Below are 14,231 nucleotides of genomic sequence, written 5' to 3'. Positions count from 1 at the left end.
CGCGTGTTGTTAAATTTGCGATCCAACTGTGATTTGCGAAATTCCCGAAAATTAAACTCTCGCGAAAATAACAGCTTAGTCTAGACTATAGATCTACATTACAGTAAACTATATTACTTTACTGATTACTAGATCTAGATCTAGATAGCGGGAGTCGGCATAAGTCGACGCGCTTTATGGCGACTGACGCGATGCCGCTTGTGTTGTGGAGCGGCCGGTGCGGTGCGCATGCATAAACTCGACCGCGGGATAAGTCGTCCCTGGACAACTCGTCCCTACCCCTGGACAGCTCGACCGGGTCGAGTTGTCCAGGGGCGGGTTTGCGATTGGACAACTCGACCCAACTTTATTTGTGCCTGATTTTTACAGAATGAAACACATTTTTGTCATAATATTGACATAGGTTAGTGGAATGATGTATGAAAAAAATGTTTCATGGCATTTTAAGGCAATTCCTTTTTATTTTCTGATGCTGCGAAGCAATATTTAACGGTATCTTCTCTGCTCTGAGAGTCTCGGTGACGGAGCTTTTTCTTGTGACGAAAGCTTGCATGGTAAGGTGAAATTTGTTGAGAAATTTCCATTAAATGCTTAACACCAGCAATAAAATATGGTATTTTACATAGGTACATGTGTTTTTTATCCTTGGTGACATTTTCATGAGCAGAGGAATCATTTTAGTATGAAAAATGAAACAATTGTCTACAGTATGTCGAATCGTCTTCGTTCGTACTTGTTCGGTTTCCATATCGCGGGTTGCGCGCCGCGCTGCTAGCTGCTGAGAGGCTCGGCTCGCTCGGCGTGGCGCTCGCCCACTGGCCACCGGACCCCCTCCCACTTGCAGCGATACCAGCACAACTTGTGACAACAGCCTGTTTGGTAAGGTGAAATTTGTTGAGAAATTTCCTTTAGATGTGAATAACCAACAATGAAATATAGTGTTTCATATAAATACATGTGTTTTCTATCCTTGGTGACATTTTTATGGGCAAATGAATCATTTCAGTAAGAAAAATGAAACAAATCCTATGTCGATTCGTCTTCGTTCGGTTTCCACACCGCGGCACGCTGCTCTCGAGAGTGGCGCACGCAACCACCGATACCGGCCCGCGGGCCCCCCGGGCTGTAGGGCTGGCAGTCGTGCAGCTCGATGGGTGGAGCGAGCTGTGTTGCTGCGTAGCTACGAAGTCGACCGTGATCTTTTCTTCGACATTTGAACTAAATTCCAGTCAATGAAACTATTTCATACCTTTCTCTTAACTTCCAACGATGTTATACTGACTAAATGGTTTGAAAAGTGTCTGAAATTTCACCGGCACTGTATTGATTCGTAAATAAGTCATCAAAATGACAACCAGTCTTATCATGCAAGCCCAATAATTCTCCGCACTACCACTGCCATACACTTCCCACAAGCAATGGAGAACTTGACTCCATATTGATACAGTACTGTGGGGACCAGTACTGTACTGTCAACAAATAATGGGGGAAAAAAGACATAGTGACAACAAAGGAAATAAAAATTTTGACTCTTTTTCTTTTACTTTTTTTTTGTGTGGTTGGTTTGTTTATTTCTGTTTTTGCCAAAAAAAGGAGAGTTGCTCTGCATGTCCTGCATTCATAAAAAAAAAAAAAAAAATGAAAAGAAAAGAAAAGAACAGGGTGTACATGAGGAACTGCTTCTGGCTGTCTTAGCTTGTCTAAAAACTTCAAATGTATGTGTAATCCTCTATTCTTTTTTTTTTTCTACGCACTTCTCTCTCGGTCTTTGCCGAAGATATTATTTTGGAGAAAAAAAAAAAGGCCTGTTACTTACACTACAGGTACTCCCCCACCCGTAGGTTTCCCAGACTCTGGAACAAATTACCTGACTCGGTAAGGGACTCGGCAGTTATCGATTCTCTCTCATCTTTCCTTCAACAGCTTAGAGGTTCATTTTAATGTAGTGTATTGATAACCACAGGTATGACATACATACAATGTACATGTGTATGAGAATCTCTGTATCTTGACTTTGTTTGAAATACCCAAATGTCAAGTTACAGTTATATTTCTTCTCTGGGTTTCAGATTCTATATGTAAGACATATATAACATTATCTGATTAGTAATTGTATATATATTTTTTTTTAATGTTCATGCCTTAATTCATGCTCACATTATCTAATATTATTTATGAATTTATGGCTCCAGATATATAATATACATTGCAAAGTGGTGTATGTAATACCACACAAGGATTTTTCAAAGAAAGTGCTGGGTCATGGAGTCTCAGGGTAATGTAAATGATAAAGTTTAAGTTTTGAAATTATTTTTATTTCTACTGTGTATCGAAGATGGTTTGGGGTATGGTGATGATACTTGCTGGCATCGTACTCTTTGCTGTCTGCAGTGATTTTTTTTTTAGGGGAGGGGCGGAAGTTTTGGGCCTTGGGATAGGGTTTGGGTGCAAAGAATCACATTATTAGTCAGTAGTGCAGTTAGAGGGGACATTTGTTGTTGTTGACATGTACTCTGATGATACTTTTGGTACACTGAATTTTTTTCTTTTTCTACGGGACGCGGTGGAATGAATACCCATTTGCCACAGTGATATTTTTAGTTTGTACCATATGTAGAATAATCCTAATGGTGTACACGCTTCATTCAAAGTTGTACTGTTTCTTTTCTTTTATGTTCAACTACTCCCTGATGTGCTTCCTTAAGTTGGTTGGAGAGGCCCAAGGGTCATAGTGATTTTGACTGCTTTTTTCCAACCCAGCTCCTTAGGGAAGCTCAACAGGTATCTAGATATTACAATTTGTTGTTGCCATGGCAATGCAGTTTCTCCCACTGATGGAAATGTGTCTTTCTCTTCTGGCTAATGCAAACAGGACTCCACAGCTGGGATATTCAGTTGCAGGTGCAAGGTGTTAATAGCAGTGCATCAAAAAGGGACCCCCCCCCCCATGGATTCCTGGTGCATTTTTGTTGTTGTTGGTCTCATCAGCAATGGCCAACACAATTGTAATCATGGTCATAATTAGATATTTCTATACGGTAACATAGCATACAGAACTGTGTTAACCCCATTCATTTCATTGCAAGAAAGTATTTCTATGGGGCTGATAGTAACAAACTGGCAACCGATGATCATGGCATAAAGGTGAATTCACCAAACTTTTTAGGTGACACTGATTAAATTGATGATGACTCGATCCCTTCACGCAGCAAATCGTCACTGCAAACCATTAGGGTCAGGGTAAATAAACAAATGCATAACACAGACAGATTAATGCAAAAGGGCTCGTACAATCAGAGACATTTCCTCCACCTTTTTTCAATGACTTTGATCTTCAGTTTTAATAATAATAATAGTAATATACATTACATTTATAAGGCGCTTAATACGGATGTTTCTAAGCACACAGTTTACCGGGAAAATTAATATTTAGACCAAAATAATACAAAAATACCAAAATACAAATACAAAAATATCCAAAAAGAAAAGATTCAGTGTATAAATGCGATGAGTAGGCCTACTGAAAAATCAAAATCAGTGTGCACCTCCATTGACCAACCCACAACATTCCAAAGGACTACTAGTATCTACTAAAAAGTTTTATCATGGATTCCTTGTGCATTTTTTTGTTGTTGATGGTCTCATCAACAATGGTCAACACAATTCTATATCAAGGATCCCTTTATAGTTTTGTCAGGTAAATGGACAAACGGGCTACAGTTGGACATTTTTTTGTGAAAGGTAACATGATAAATTGTATCAACCTTCCCCACCACCACCACCTCATCTCTCTTTCCAGGTGTAACTGGATGGTTTTCAGCAATGCCACATTCTCAGCACACTGGCGTACCTTTCACGCTCAACAACCACACGATGACACTTTGAAGAACTTCGAAGCAGACAGTGATGTACAATATGTACAAAGATGGTCGTTTATTGTCTTGTAGATGAAGTTCACAAGTCTTCCGGTGCAGTATAAGAGAGTGGGTATCTCCCACTCAATGAGTGACCGATGAATACATGAATGCTCGAATCAACTAACTTCAAAGAGCGAAATCATTCTATTTATAATGATTCTGAGGATGCAGCACATGGTGCTATGGAAAATTTTGTCTAGTATACCACCTAGCAACACCCAGCAACAACATAATGAATGTAATAGCATTTACATGCTCCATCCCTTAATTTATGCAAACCATCCTCCAATCAGTTGTCGGTTACATGGCTTTAGGCCATGATCATGCCTGTTCAAAAGTGACCATCAGGCTGACCACTAGACTACACTCTACTTTGTCTTAGCGACTGTCCACTACCACCTGGCTGGTCATGATGGAAAATCCCATGTATATATGTGTGGTGCTTCTCCCTCCTCTCTGGGGCTAGCACCCTTCCCAAAACTTTCCATAAGTTTCCCCAGACTCGACATTTCTTATATATTTGATTGTAACAGTTTGTACTGGGGAAACAGCCGAAACTTTCCACAAATTTCCAAAGACTCAACATCTTCTTTGTATTTCTTTATATTATGGTTTGCGAACTCAACAACTTCTTTGTATCCCTTAATATTATGGTTTGCAAAGGAGAAGACAGTTTTCTGCTAAATGATCACTTTTTATACCATAGAGCCAATATGGCGGCTGCAGTATTGATGCACTAACTATATGCTGTAAAATGAAATGTCATCCTTTCAAACGACTGGTATTCAATATCATCAATTTGTGGTGCATGTATGACACAGGATTGATCCACTTGCTCTGTCACACCAGGCTCTCTCTCTTGTATCTCTATCTCCTCTTCAAATCCCCCAGTTAAGATTAAAATAGTTTTTGAATACCAATTCTGTGAGTTATAACTACAAATGTATCTCCTTTTGGATGTCAGGTAGTCAAATCACATTCATTTGCAATCTTTACATTATACATGATTAAGGATTTTTGTTGTTTTTTTTCTAAAATGTTCCCATTTTTCGGCCATTTCCCTCCTTTTGTGTGTGTGTGAGTGTGTATGCAATATGAACTTAAATGAGGAATAAAGATAGTAAAGACAATGAGTCCGTCATGTTTGACATTTTTTTTTTTTTTTGGGGGGGGGGGGGGGCAACATGACTGTTATATTCTGATGATTTAAATGATCACATGATATTTCTTTGCTGCTAAAAGACATTACATTGTATGTGGCATACACACACATGTGCATGCACAAATGAAAAAAAAAAAAGATACTGTGACATCATAACTTGACCAAAAATTTACCATCTATTTTCAGCCTTCTTATAGTTAGTTTTTTAAGAGTACTGATAGTTTTTTAATTTCATTTGTAGAATTCCAACTACCTATATTGAACATTTTGTCCCATCTTGGTAATTTATCTTCAACAATGTTATCAAAATATAATATAGACCACTGGACTTGATTCTCATCAGACTGTGTTATGTTAGCAATTGTCTGTGAAAACAAACAACCATATAGGCCCTATGGGTTAGAAATGTGAAATTGCTCATGCTATAAAAAAGCTTGTGTGTTTGTCCTATAGGCATCATAAAATGAAATGTTTTCCTGGTTCTACAACATACTCCTACATTGTATATGTACACACATTGGTTTTTTAAGTGTAGCAAATGAAAAAAAAAAAAAAAAACCTGCTGAAAACTGCTTATCCAATTGTGGAGAGCCAGTGGAGTAAAATTGAGTCAAAAGGGGCCCGAGCTTTCGATCCTATAGCAGAATCTTTGTCAGGGACAAAATAACAAACAGGCAGGGAAAGCAATCATATAATAGGACTTCACACATAAAGAATAGTCAGAGACTGGCTAAGGACACAGAACAAGGAAAACAAAAGGGGAGGGTAGGAAGTCATGGGCAAGGAGCCCAACAGGTTTAGGGAGGGGGATTAGAGTGGGAGGTGGACAGACAAAAGGCTGAGGAGGGTCAGTGATGATCCAGATCCGAGGACCAAAGGGGGAAACCTTTGAAGGAACAGGATGAATAGGGAGGCAATATCAAACAAGATAAAGAACAACAGATGGATAAAAAAGGAAAAGAGTGAAAAGCATGGGGGGGGGGGGCTGAGCAAGCAGTGAGCCTTAATAAGGTGTACCAAGAGGAGGCAACAAAATGAAAGTGAGTGTCAACCAACCAATGCAAGTTCTCAATCATATCAAAGCATAATAATAGTCATAATAACAGTCATAATAATAATGATAATAGGGGCCTAATAATGATAATGATATTGATAATAGAAATAAAAATGATAATTAAAAAAAAAATATGCATTTGATATGAAAAGGGAGGAAATACACAAAATCCCTGGGAGAGAAAATGCATTTTACGTTGATGCTGGCATGAATATGCATAGAAGTATAGAACCACATTTAATTTCATTTCATGGATCCTGACTATCTGGGCAGATCAGACTTCTCCCCTTTTGCTTTATTTTCCACAATTTCTATCAAACTTTAGTGACCACTGCGACTTCATTCTGAAAGGTGTTTGCTTGTGTTGTTGCAACAATTTGTTCCAATCAAGTTGTACAAGACAATAGCAATGTATTAGTTGAAAATGTGACAAGCATTATTTGTGTTTGTGTCTTTATCAAGATAATGCAGTTTCTTGAAGGTATGGTGAAGGCTAATGAAGCCATAATAATGTAAAGCTATGTTCTTTTAAAAAATTAATTATGAATGTATTTTAATCTGTTTTCATAGTTTTTAAGCAAATATCTCAAAACTTTGGTACACATGACTGTGATATGAAAAAGTCCATGACACATCTTTGCAGTGTCCAGAATTGGTTGCTATGATAATGGCATAGCAAAAATAAAGGATGAAGCATGATTATTAAACCTTATCACAGGATACCCGTACGGGTCATTTTCATGAATTTTGCCACCATTGCTGGCCTCGATAAAAGACTGTAAGACACTAGGTTTCCTTGACATGGTGATGGACTGTTGTATTATGACTCGGAGAAAACCTCCCAAAGAGAAGGAAACTGGATGGAGGCAGGAGTACCTGAATACAAGGTACCGTAATCATCTTCAGTATATATACAGTAATACTTCATTTTGAGGTTTCATTTTGAGCAGAAATACTACCTGAAGCAAGAGGAATCATTCTGAAGGTTACACCTCGTTATTCCAAAGGTTCGTTATTCGGAAGGCTCTTAGTCCTAAGATTCGTTATTCCAAAGGTTCTTTATTCCAAATTTCATTTTCGGATTAACTAATCTCAGGAATAACGAACCTTCGGAATAATGCCACAAATGTTGGGATTAACGAACCCTTTTTCATTTTCGCATTAAAGAACCTCTAGGTATAGGGCATTTGCGTGTTTCAGATTAACCAACCTTCGGAATAGCGAACTTTGGGAATAACAAACAGCACCCCATTCTGAAGCTGGTACTAAAAAAAATTTAGAGTAGTTTGATCCACAAGACTTTGTAAAGGATGGTCCATCGGTCAGTCCATTGCAAAGTCTTGTGGATCAAACTACCCTCTTTTTTTTTTAGCAGTACATTGTAAACCTAAATCTTGGCAGGTGTAACCGCTAAATCACATGCAGATGTGCACGACACCTTTTCCTCCTTACTGATTGATGCATTGCCTTGATAATTGCAAAATTTATGAAAATCATGCATCTAAACAGGCGCGGTGGAGCACCCCAATTATCTCGCAGAAATCCATTGGCAGCCGAGCCTCATTTGCATAAAGTAAACAACATGTACTCGCGTAGTTGAGAAAAAGTAAACAACTTCTCAAGCTAATAACAATTTCAGGAAACCTATTTTCGGATTAAAATTGAGTTAGTTTGAATTTGAAAATATGTCCGAATATGCACATATAACATATTAAAGGATTTGACAATGATAAAATGTGAAATTTTAGCGAAAACCTGGCGAGCAAAATTACCAAAAATATGCCTCGAAAATCATCCTAAAATTCACGAAGTGTGATTGCAGAACAAAAGCGCCATTCAAACAAAGTACACCGAAATTTATTTATCTGCTTGCATTTTAAATTTCATACCATAATATTCCCGGCCATGGTTGTGTCGGGAAAAAACAGAAGGTGATGTCAAAAATGACACGAACGCAAAGCGTACAGGTCGGTCCCATGTATAATTAATCACGTCACTGTGGCGTTGCATGTCACAGCACACACAACGCATTGCTGCATGCAGCGTGCGCGGCAGCAGCTCAGCAATCACCACCGTGCGACACTCAGCAAAATTGACTGCGTCACATGCAAACCAACAATGAGCACGAAATCCTGAATCTCACGTACCACTCATGCCCAATATTACGGGAAAAGAAATGACGTCATTTTCAATTGTTTCGCCGACTACAATTTTCTATTCCAAACCCTGTAGAAACAAGTTGATTTCTCAAAAAGTACAGGTGGTACAAAGCGAAAACTTTCACCATATATGGATTGAGGCCTGATGAACTTATGTTGCCAGTTTCGGACACATTGGAGCCCGGCCATAGTCCAGTCGGAAAAAAACAGAGAGCATGTTTTGCGAGAGGTGATTTTCAAAACGCTTTAATATCTCAAGTTCTAGTGCAGCAAATTTCATAATATTTTCATCAAAAGGAAGGTTTTTAAAAACTTAGATAGTGTGGGAAGTTTGAGTTTACTAGCGGCACGCATAGCGGCACAAGGAGAAGGTAAAGATTTGACTTTTTCATGCACACAGTTTCGGGCAGCCGTGGATGCCCGTTGGAAATTCAAATAGAACGGGGCGATAATGAGATGCAAATTGGGGTGCTCCACCGCGCCTGTAAAGTTGTGGATTGAAATATATTCTCTCAATTGGCAATTCAGTTGTATGTATACAATCAGTAGGCCTATATTTCAATGAGTAGTTGTGCAAGACACTTTTGTGTGAGTGTTGAAAGATGTCTTGCCACTGTAACAACATTTTTGTACATATAAATCATTCAAAAGCGTAGAATTCTCAAACTATGCTGGTTTTCAAGAGATTCAAACAAAAATTGACTCAATATAAAGTTGTGCAAGATATATTAGTATACAAATGTATTCGAAGGTGGTTTCCATGATAAATGTAGGCCCTACATGGTGGCCCAGGAAATTACAAAAGGACTTGCAGATCGCACTTCTCCAGTTTTTAAGTGATTAGACAAAAGTTTAATAGCACACACGTTGAGCTAAATGTAAAGCTGTGTATGCCCTTACATGCAAACTTGCATTCGGGAGGGGGGGGGGGGGGGCTTTATGCACTGCTAGACACCTTGCCCCTGCAACCGAATATCCCCGCTGTGGAGTCCTGTTTACATTATAACATTTTAATCAGCACTGGGGAGAAAGTGTGTTGCCATGGCAACAGCAAATTATGGCCCTTTAAATGGGGTAATGGACTAGCAAATAAGACTTGATATGCCATTTTTTCAAATAGGAATTACCAGATATATGGAACACATTAAAAAAACTTGATATTCAAAGTGCAAGATACATTTTTAAAGAGTAAAGTGTGGTGTCATGGTAACAGCACATTTTTGATGGCCTCAAAATCAGGAATGCCGTGCAGGGTCATGAAATTCTTTTCCAATTTGTGCACATTCAGTCAGTAGAAATAGTAATTATGAAAAATACATTTTTTTTTTGAGGTCAAATAGGCTTTAATGGAAAATACCAGTATTTAAGTGGGGGTATAAATCATCTTGACAGTGACATTTCTAGTTTTCGTTTATACTCCCTTCTTTGAAGTGCTATTCAGCAAAATTTTAGGTTGTTCTATCTAGATACCAGATAAGTAGACTGATGAGCTCACATCAAACTGGGTCATAAAATAAGACAAGATGGTATTAAAAATGCACCTTTGTTTATGCCCTGATAAATAAAATGTGATGAAAATTAGTCATATCCAGACCAGAAATATGTTGTGAAGAAAGGTGTGACATTGTTTTCTGTGATGAAACTAAGGTTTAGAGAGAACTGGATGGTTTGATGGACTTTAACGTGGCCTTGGGATAATGTGACACCATAACTAATGTGTAGTGAAGTGTCTCTACATAACGTCAAACAGTTTTCGCAGATTATATCTTTAGCAAAGACAGAGATAATTTTAAGTACCGTACCATACAGAAATATTTTTATTATGATCATAATTCTATTTTAAGAAAGATATAATACCTTTAAGTTTAACAGAGAGAGGCAATGTAACCTGTACCATACATATAGGTAACAAAATGAAATTAAGGATTATACATTTCTGTTTTTCTGACACAACTCTGTCCAGGGTATTAGAATGATGTTCTACGCAGGCCTGGGATGCCCCCCCCCCCCCCCCCCTTCATTCCCCCTTTTTTTCTTAAAAAGGATTAGTTCAGATCATATCATAAAATTCAGACAAGCACTGTCAGAAATTACTGGTAAATATAACTTACAAGTGTTTAAGTGTAAGTAACAGGCATTTTTTCCCCCAAAATAATATCTTCTGCAAAGACCGAGAGAAGTGCATAGGGAAAAAAATAGAGGATTAATACGCATACATTTGAAGTTTTCAGACAAGCTAAGACAGCCAGTACCTCATGTACCGGTACACCCTTTTCTTTTCCTTTTTTTTTTTTATAAATGCAGGACATGCAGAGCAACTCTCCTTTTTTGGCAAAAACAGAAATAAACAAAACAACCACACACACAAAAAAGTAATTAAAAGAAAAAGAGTCAAAATTTTGTCCCCTTTTGTTGTCACTATGTTTTTTCCCCCATTATTTGTTGACAGTACAGTACTGGTCCCCACAGTACTGTATCAATATGGAGTCAGGTTCTCCATTGCTTGTGGGAAGGGATCCCCGTGGGAAGTGTATGGCAGTGGTAGTGCGGAGAATTATTGGGCTTGCATGATAAGACTGGTTGTCATATTGATGATGACTTATTTACGAATCAATACAGTGCCGGTGAAATTTCAGACACTTTTCAAACCATTTAGTCAGTATAACATCGTTGAAAGTTAAGAGAAATGTATGAAATAGTTTCATTGACTGGAATTTAGTTCAAATGTCGAAGAAAAGATCACGGTCGACTTCGTAGCTACGCAGCGACACAGCTCCGACACAGCCCGCTCCACCATCCGAGCTGCACGACTGCCAGCCCTACAGCCCGGGATGCCCGCGGGCCGGTATCGGTGGTTGCGTGCGCCACTCTCGAGAGCAGCGTGCCGCGGTGTGGAAACCGAACGAAGACGAATCGACATAGGATTTGTTTCATTTTTCTTACTGAAATGATTCATTTGCCCATAAAAATGTCACCAAGGATAGAAAACACATGTATTTATATGAAACACTATATTTTATTGTTGGTTATTCACATCTAAAGGAAATTTCTCAACAAATTTCACCTTACCAAACAGGCTGTTGTCACAAGTTGTGCTGGTATCGCTGCAAGTGGGAGGGGGTCCGGTGGCCAGTGGGCGAGCGCCACGCCGAGCGAGCCGAGCCTCTCAGCAGCTAGCAGCGCGGCGCGCAACCCGCGATATGGAAACCGAACAAGTACGAACGAAGACGATTCGACATACTGTAGACAATTGTTTCATTTTTCATACTAAAATGATTCCTCTGCTCATGAAAATGTCACCAAGGATAAAAAACACATGTACCTATGTAAAATACCATATTTTATTGCTGGTGTTAAGCATTTAATGGAAATTTCTCAACAAATTTCACCTTACCATGCAAGCTTTCGTCACAAGAAAAAGCTCCGTCACCGAGACTCTCAGAGCAGAGAAGATACCTTTAAATATTGCTTCGCAGCATCAGAAAATAAAAAGGAATTGCCTTAAAATGCCATGAAACATTTTTTTCATACATCATTCCACTAACCTATGTCAATATTATGACAAAAATGTGTTTCATTCTGTAAAAATCAGGCACAAATAAAGTTGGGTCGAGTTGTCCAATCGCAAACCCGCCCCTGGACAACTCGACCCGGTCGAGCTGTCCAGGGGTAGGGACGAGTTGTCCAGGGACGACTTATCCCGCGGTCGAGTTGTCCAGGAACCACTACGTACTGCACTGTACATGCATGCAGCCATTAACAATCAATGACATTTTGTTTGTATTGAATCTACGTGTATCTAACTGGGGCATGAATGTGGATAGGTGGGACTACAGACAAGTAAAGTCTAAAAAGCACTGAAGCAGACTCGGGAGCAACTTCGTTTGATACTCAGTGGTTAATTATGTCTTGCTTACTCACCAAGGGGTATGTACAACATTTGTCATCGCTGTCACCTAGGACGGCAGCTGCTTCCTCTTCGAGTTCATTACCCTCTTCTAGAACATCCAGCATGGAAACGACGACCGAGTCGTGTTCTTCAGCCATGTCTGACTGTTTACAACACTAATAAAACAGCCTGATGTGCGTACACCACCAACATGTTGCACGTTACGTTTGGTGTGATGGTAGGCGACGGACGGTAACGCGCGCTGCGACGACATACATGCACAGCGCGAACGAACAGCTAGCGTCAAATTAAAGCGTCGCGCGCGACGCGTCGATCACGATGATGCGCTTGTGTGTGGTCGGTCGCGCTCGCGTTCCCAATTAATTGCATGTTGCGCATGTAGTGCTAGTGGTAGGACCGACAGAAAACCAAAAAGGTGACGTCCACCAATATCCTTGGACAGCAAAGAGGATAACCTCTTGAGCCGGTGAGGTGACAGTTATCTTTGTGCTGTGTGTAGAAACGACAACACTCGTGTAGTGTCTACAATAATATTGGGTAATCATGTACAAATGCACACCTACCGTTCGCTTCGCCGTTTGTCAATCAAATTTTGTGCAGCTATTGGAGATGCTAAATTGAACCATATCAGAGAGTTTTCATGGAATCAGAAAGCCGAAAAGGTAAGAAAAATGAGAAATCGGAGTTGAAAGTACGTCGGAAAGTTACGTCGGAAAGTAGTGCACCGATTTCGCAGAGAACGATGTCAACTACTATAATCGATTCTGGTAGTCTCTAATTAGCCGCTTACTACAATATTGAACTTGACTCGTGCAATACGTGTAGCTCCTACTTTCTTTTTCATATTTTTTCTTATTGTTAATGTTAGCTCACCTGAGTTGAAGGCTCAAGTGAGCTATTGTGATATTTCTTTGTTTTCATTGCCACTATCATGATTATCACTATTCAAATTATTGATACAGATTATTCATACCAGGATTTAGACATCGATCCTTTTTTTAAAAATTGTGGCAAGTATTGATTATATCATGACAAAGTTGATAATATTATTATCAACTTTGTCATGATAAAATCACATACATGTAATTTGAGTGGTGTTGAAAGGAATAGAATGAGGTTGAAGGAAAAGTGGAAGAAAAAGGTTAGGCTAGTAGGAGGGAGAGAAAGAGAGGAAAAGAAGATGAGAAGGAAGGTGAATTCAAAGGGGATTTGTTTCTAGTAATCTACATAATTTTAGGCCTAATTTAATAAATTAAAGAGAATAGTATTACAAAAAGCGTATGTTATAGAACACGGAGTCTACAATCATGTATTAACATTGTGAACTTCTCATAAAGTGCTCATTTTACCTAAAAAGACACAGAATATTGAAATTAAAATGTTAGATCTAATCTGTTTTTAATTGATAAGTTCATCTTAGGGATAGTAGAAAGTAATTGTTTTCATGATAGTATTTATTTTTCCATTTCATTTTTTAATCATGTATATCCCAAAAACTGCAACCCCAGTATTTGCTTTTGTTTTGTAGTAAAAATCCATTTTGTTGTGCAATATTCATGATGGATAATTCCCATTTTTCATATATCTTTTACTGTTTTGTACACATATTATCCGTCCATCATTTAGTCAGCAAACAATGTTGACAGATACACAGTCACACGCAGGAGAAAATGAACTAAAACGATAAAAAACAGACGCATCAAGATCACTTTCTTTCTTCCACATTTTACTGTCGAGCCGACGTAACATTGTGGTTAAACACCAAACAAGCGGCTGTATCACAGACTACAACAATCGATTATCATTATATCGCTCTTCCACATAATCGATCATCCATCATGCTACACTGACACAGCCGTCGATCGGCGTACTTTTGAGTCAAAATCAGCTACTTTTCTTCTGTAATTGACAATGAAATTTCATGAAACCGTCAGATGTGGTCCATCTTGACATTTCTGATAGCCACAAGAAGTTTTCATTGACAAATTAAGGAAGGAAATGGTAAGTGTGCATGGTGTGCATTTGTACA

At 38.8% G+C, this 14,231-nt stretch overlaps 1 protein-coding gene across 1 annotated transcript in view; it reads right to left on the bottom strand.

Annotated features, from left to right (window-relative positions):
* Positions 1 to 12,338, bottom strand: part of LOC140234431 (putative E3 ubiquitin-protein ligase UBR7) — a 29,254-nt gene extending 16,916 nt beyond the window's left edge. Inside the window, exon 1 of the mRNA XM_072314480.1 lies at positions 12,214 to 12,338. Within this exon, the coding sequence (XP_072170581.1) occupies positions 12,214 to 12,306 (93 nt within the window). The 5' untranslated portion in view covers positions 12,307 to 12,338. The remainder of the gene's footprint in view (positions 1 to 12,213) is intronic.
* Between the last annotated feature and the right edge of the window lie 1,893 nt (positions 12,339 to 14,231).

Source organism: Diadema setosum, chromosome 1 (assembly GCF_964275005.1).
Source record: "Diadema setosum chromosome 1, eeDiaSeto1, whole genome shotgun sequence".
In the NCBI taxonomy this organism is placed as follows: Eukaryota; Metazoa; Echinodermata; class Echinoidea; order Diadematoida; family Diadematidae; genus Diadema; species Diadema setosum.
This window is presented reverse-complemented; position numbering and strand designations above follow the sequence as displayed.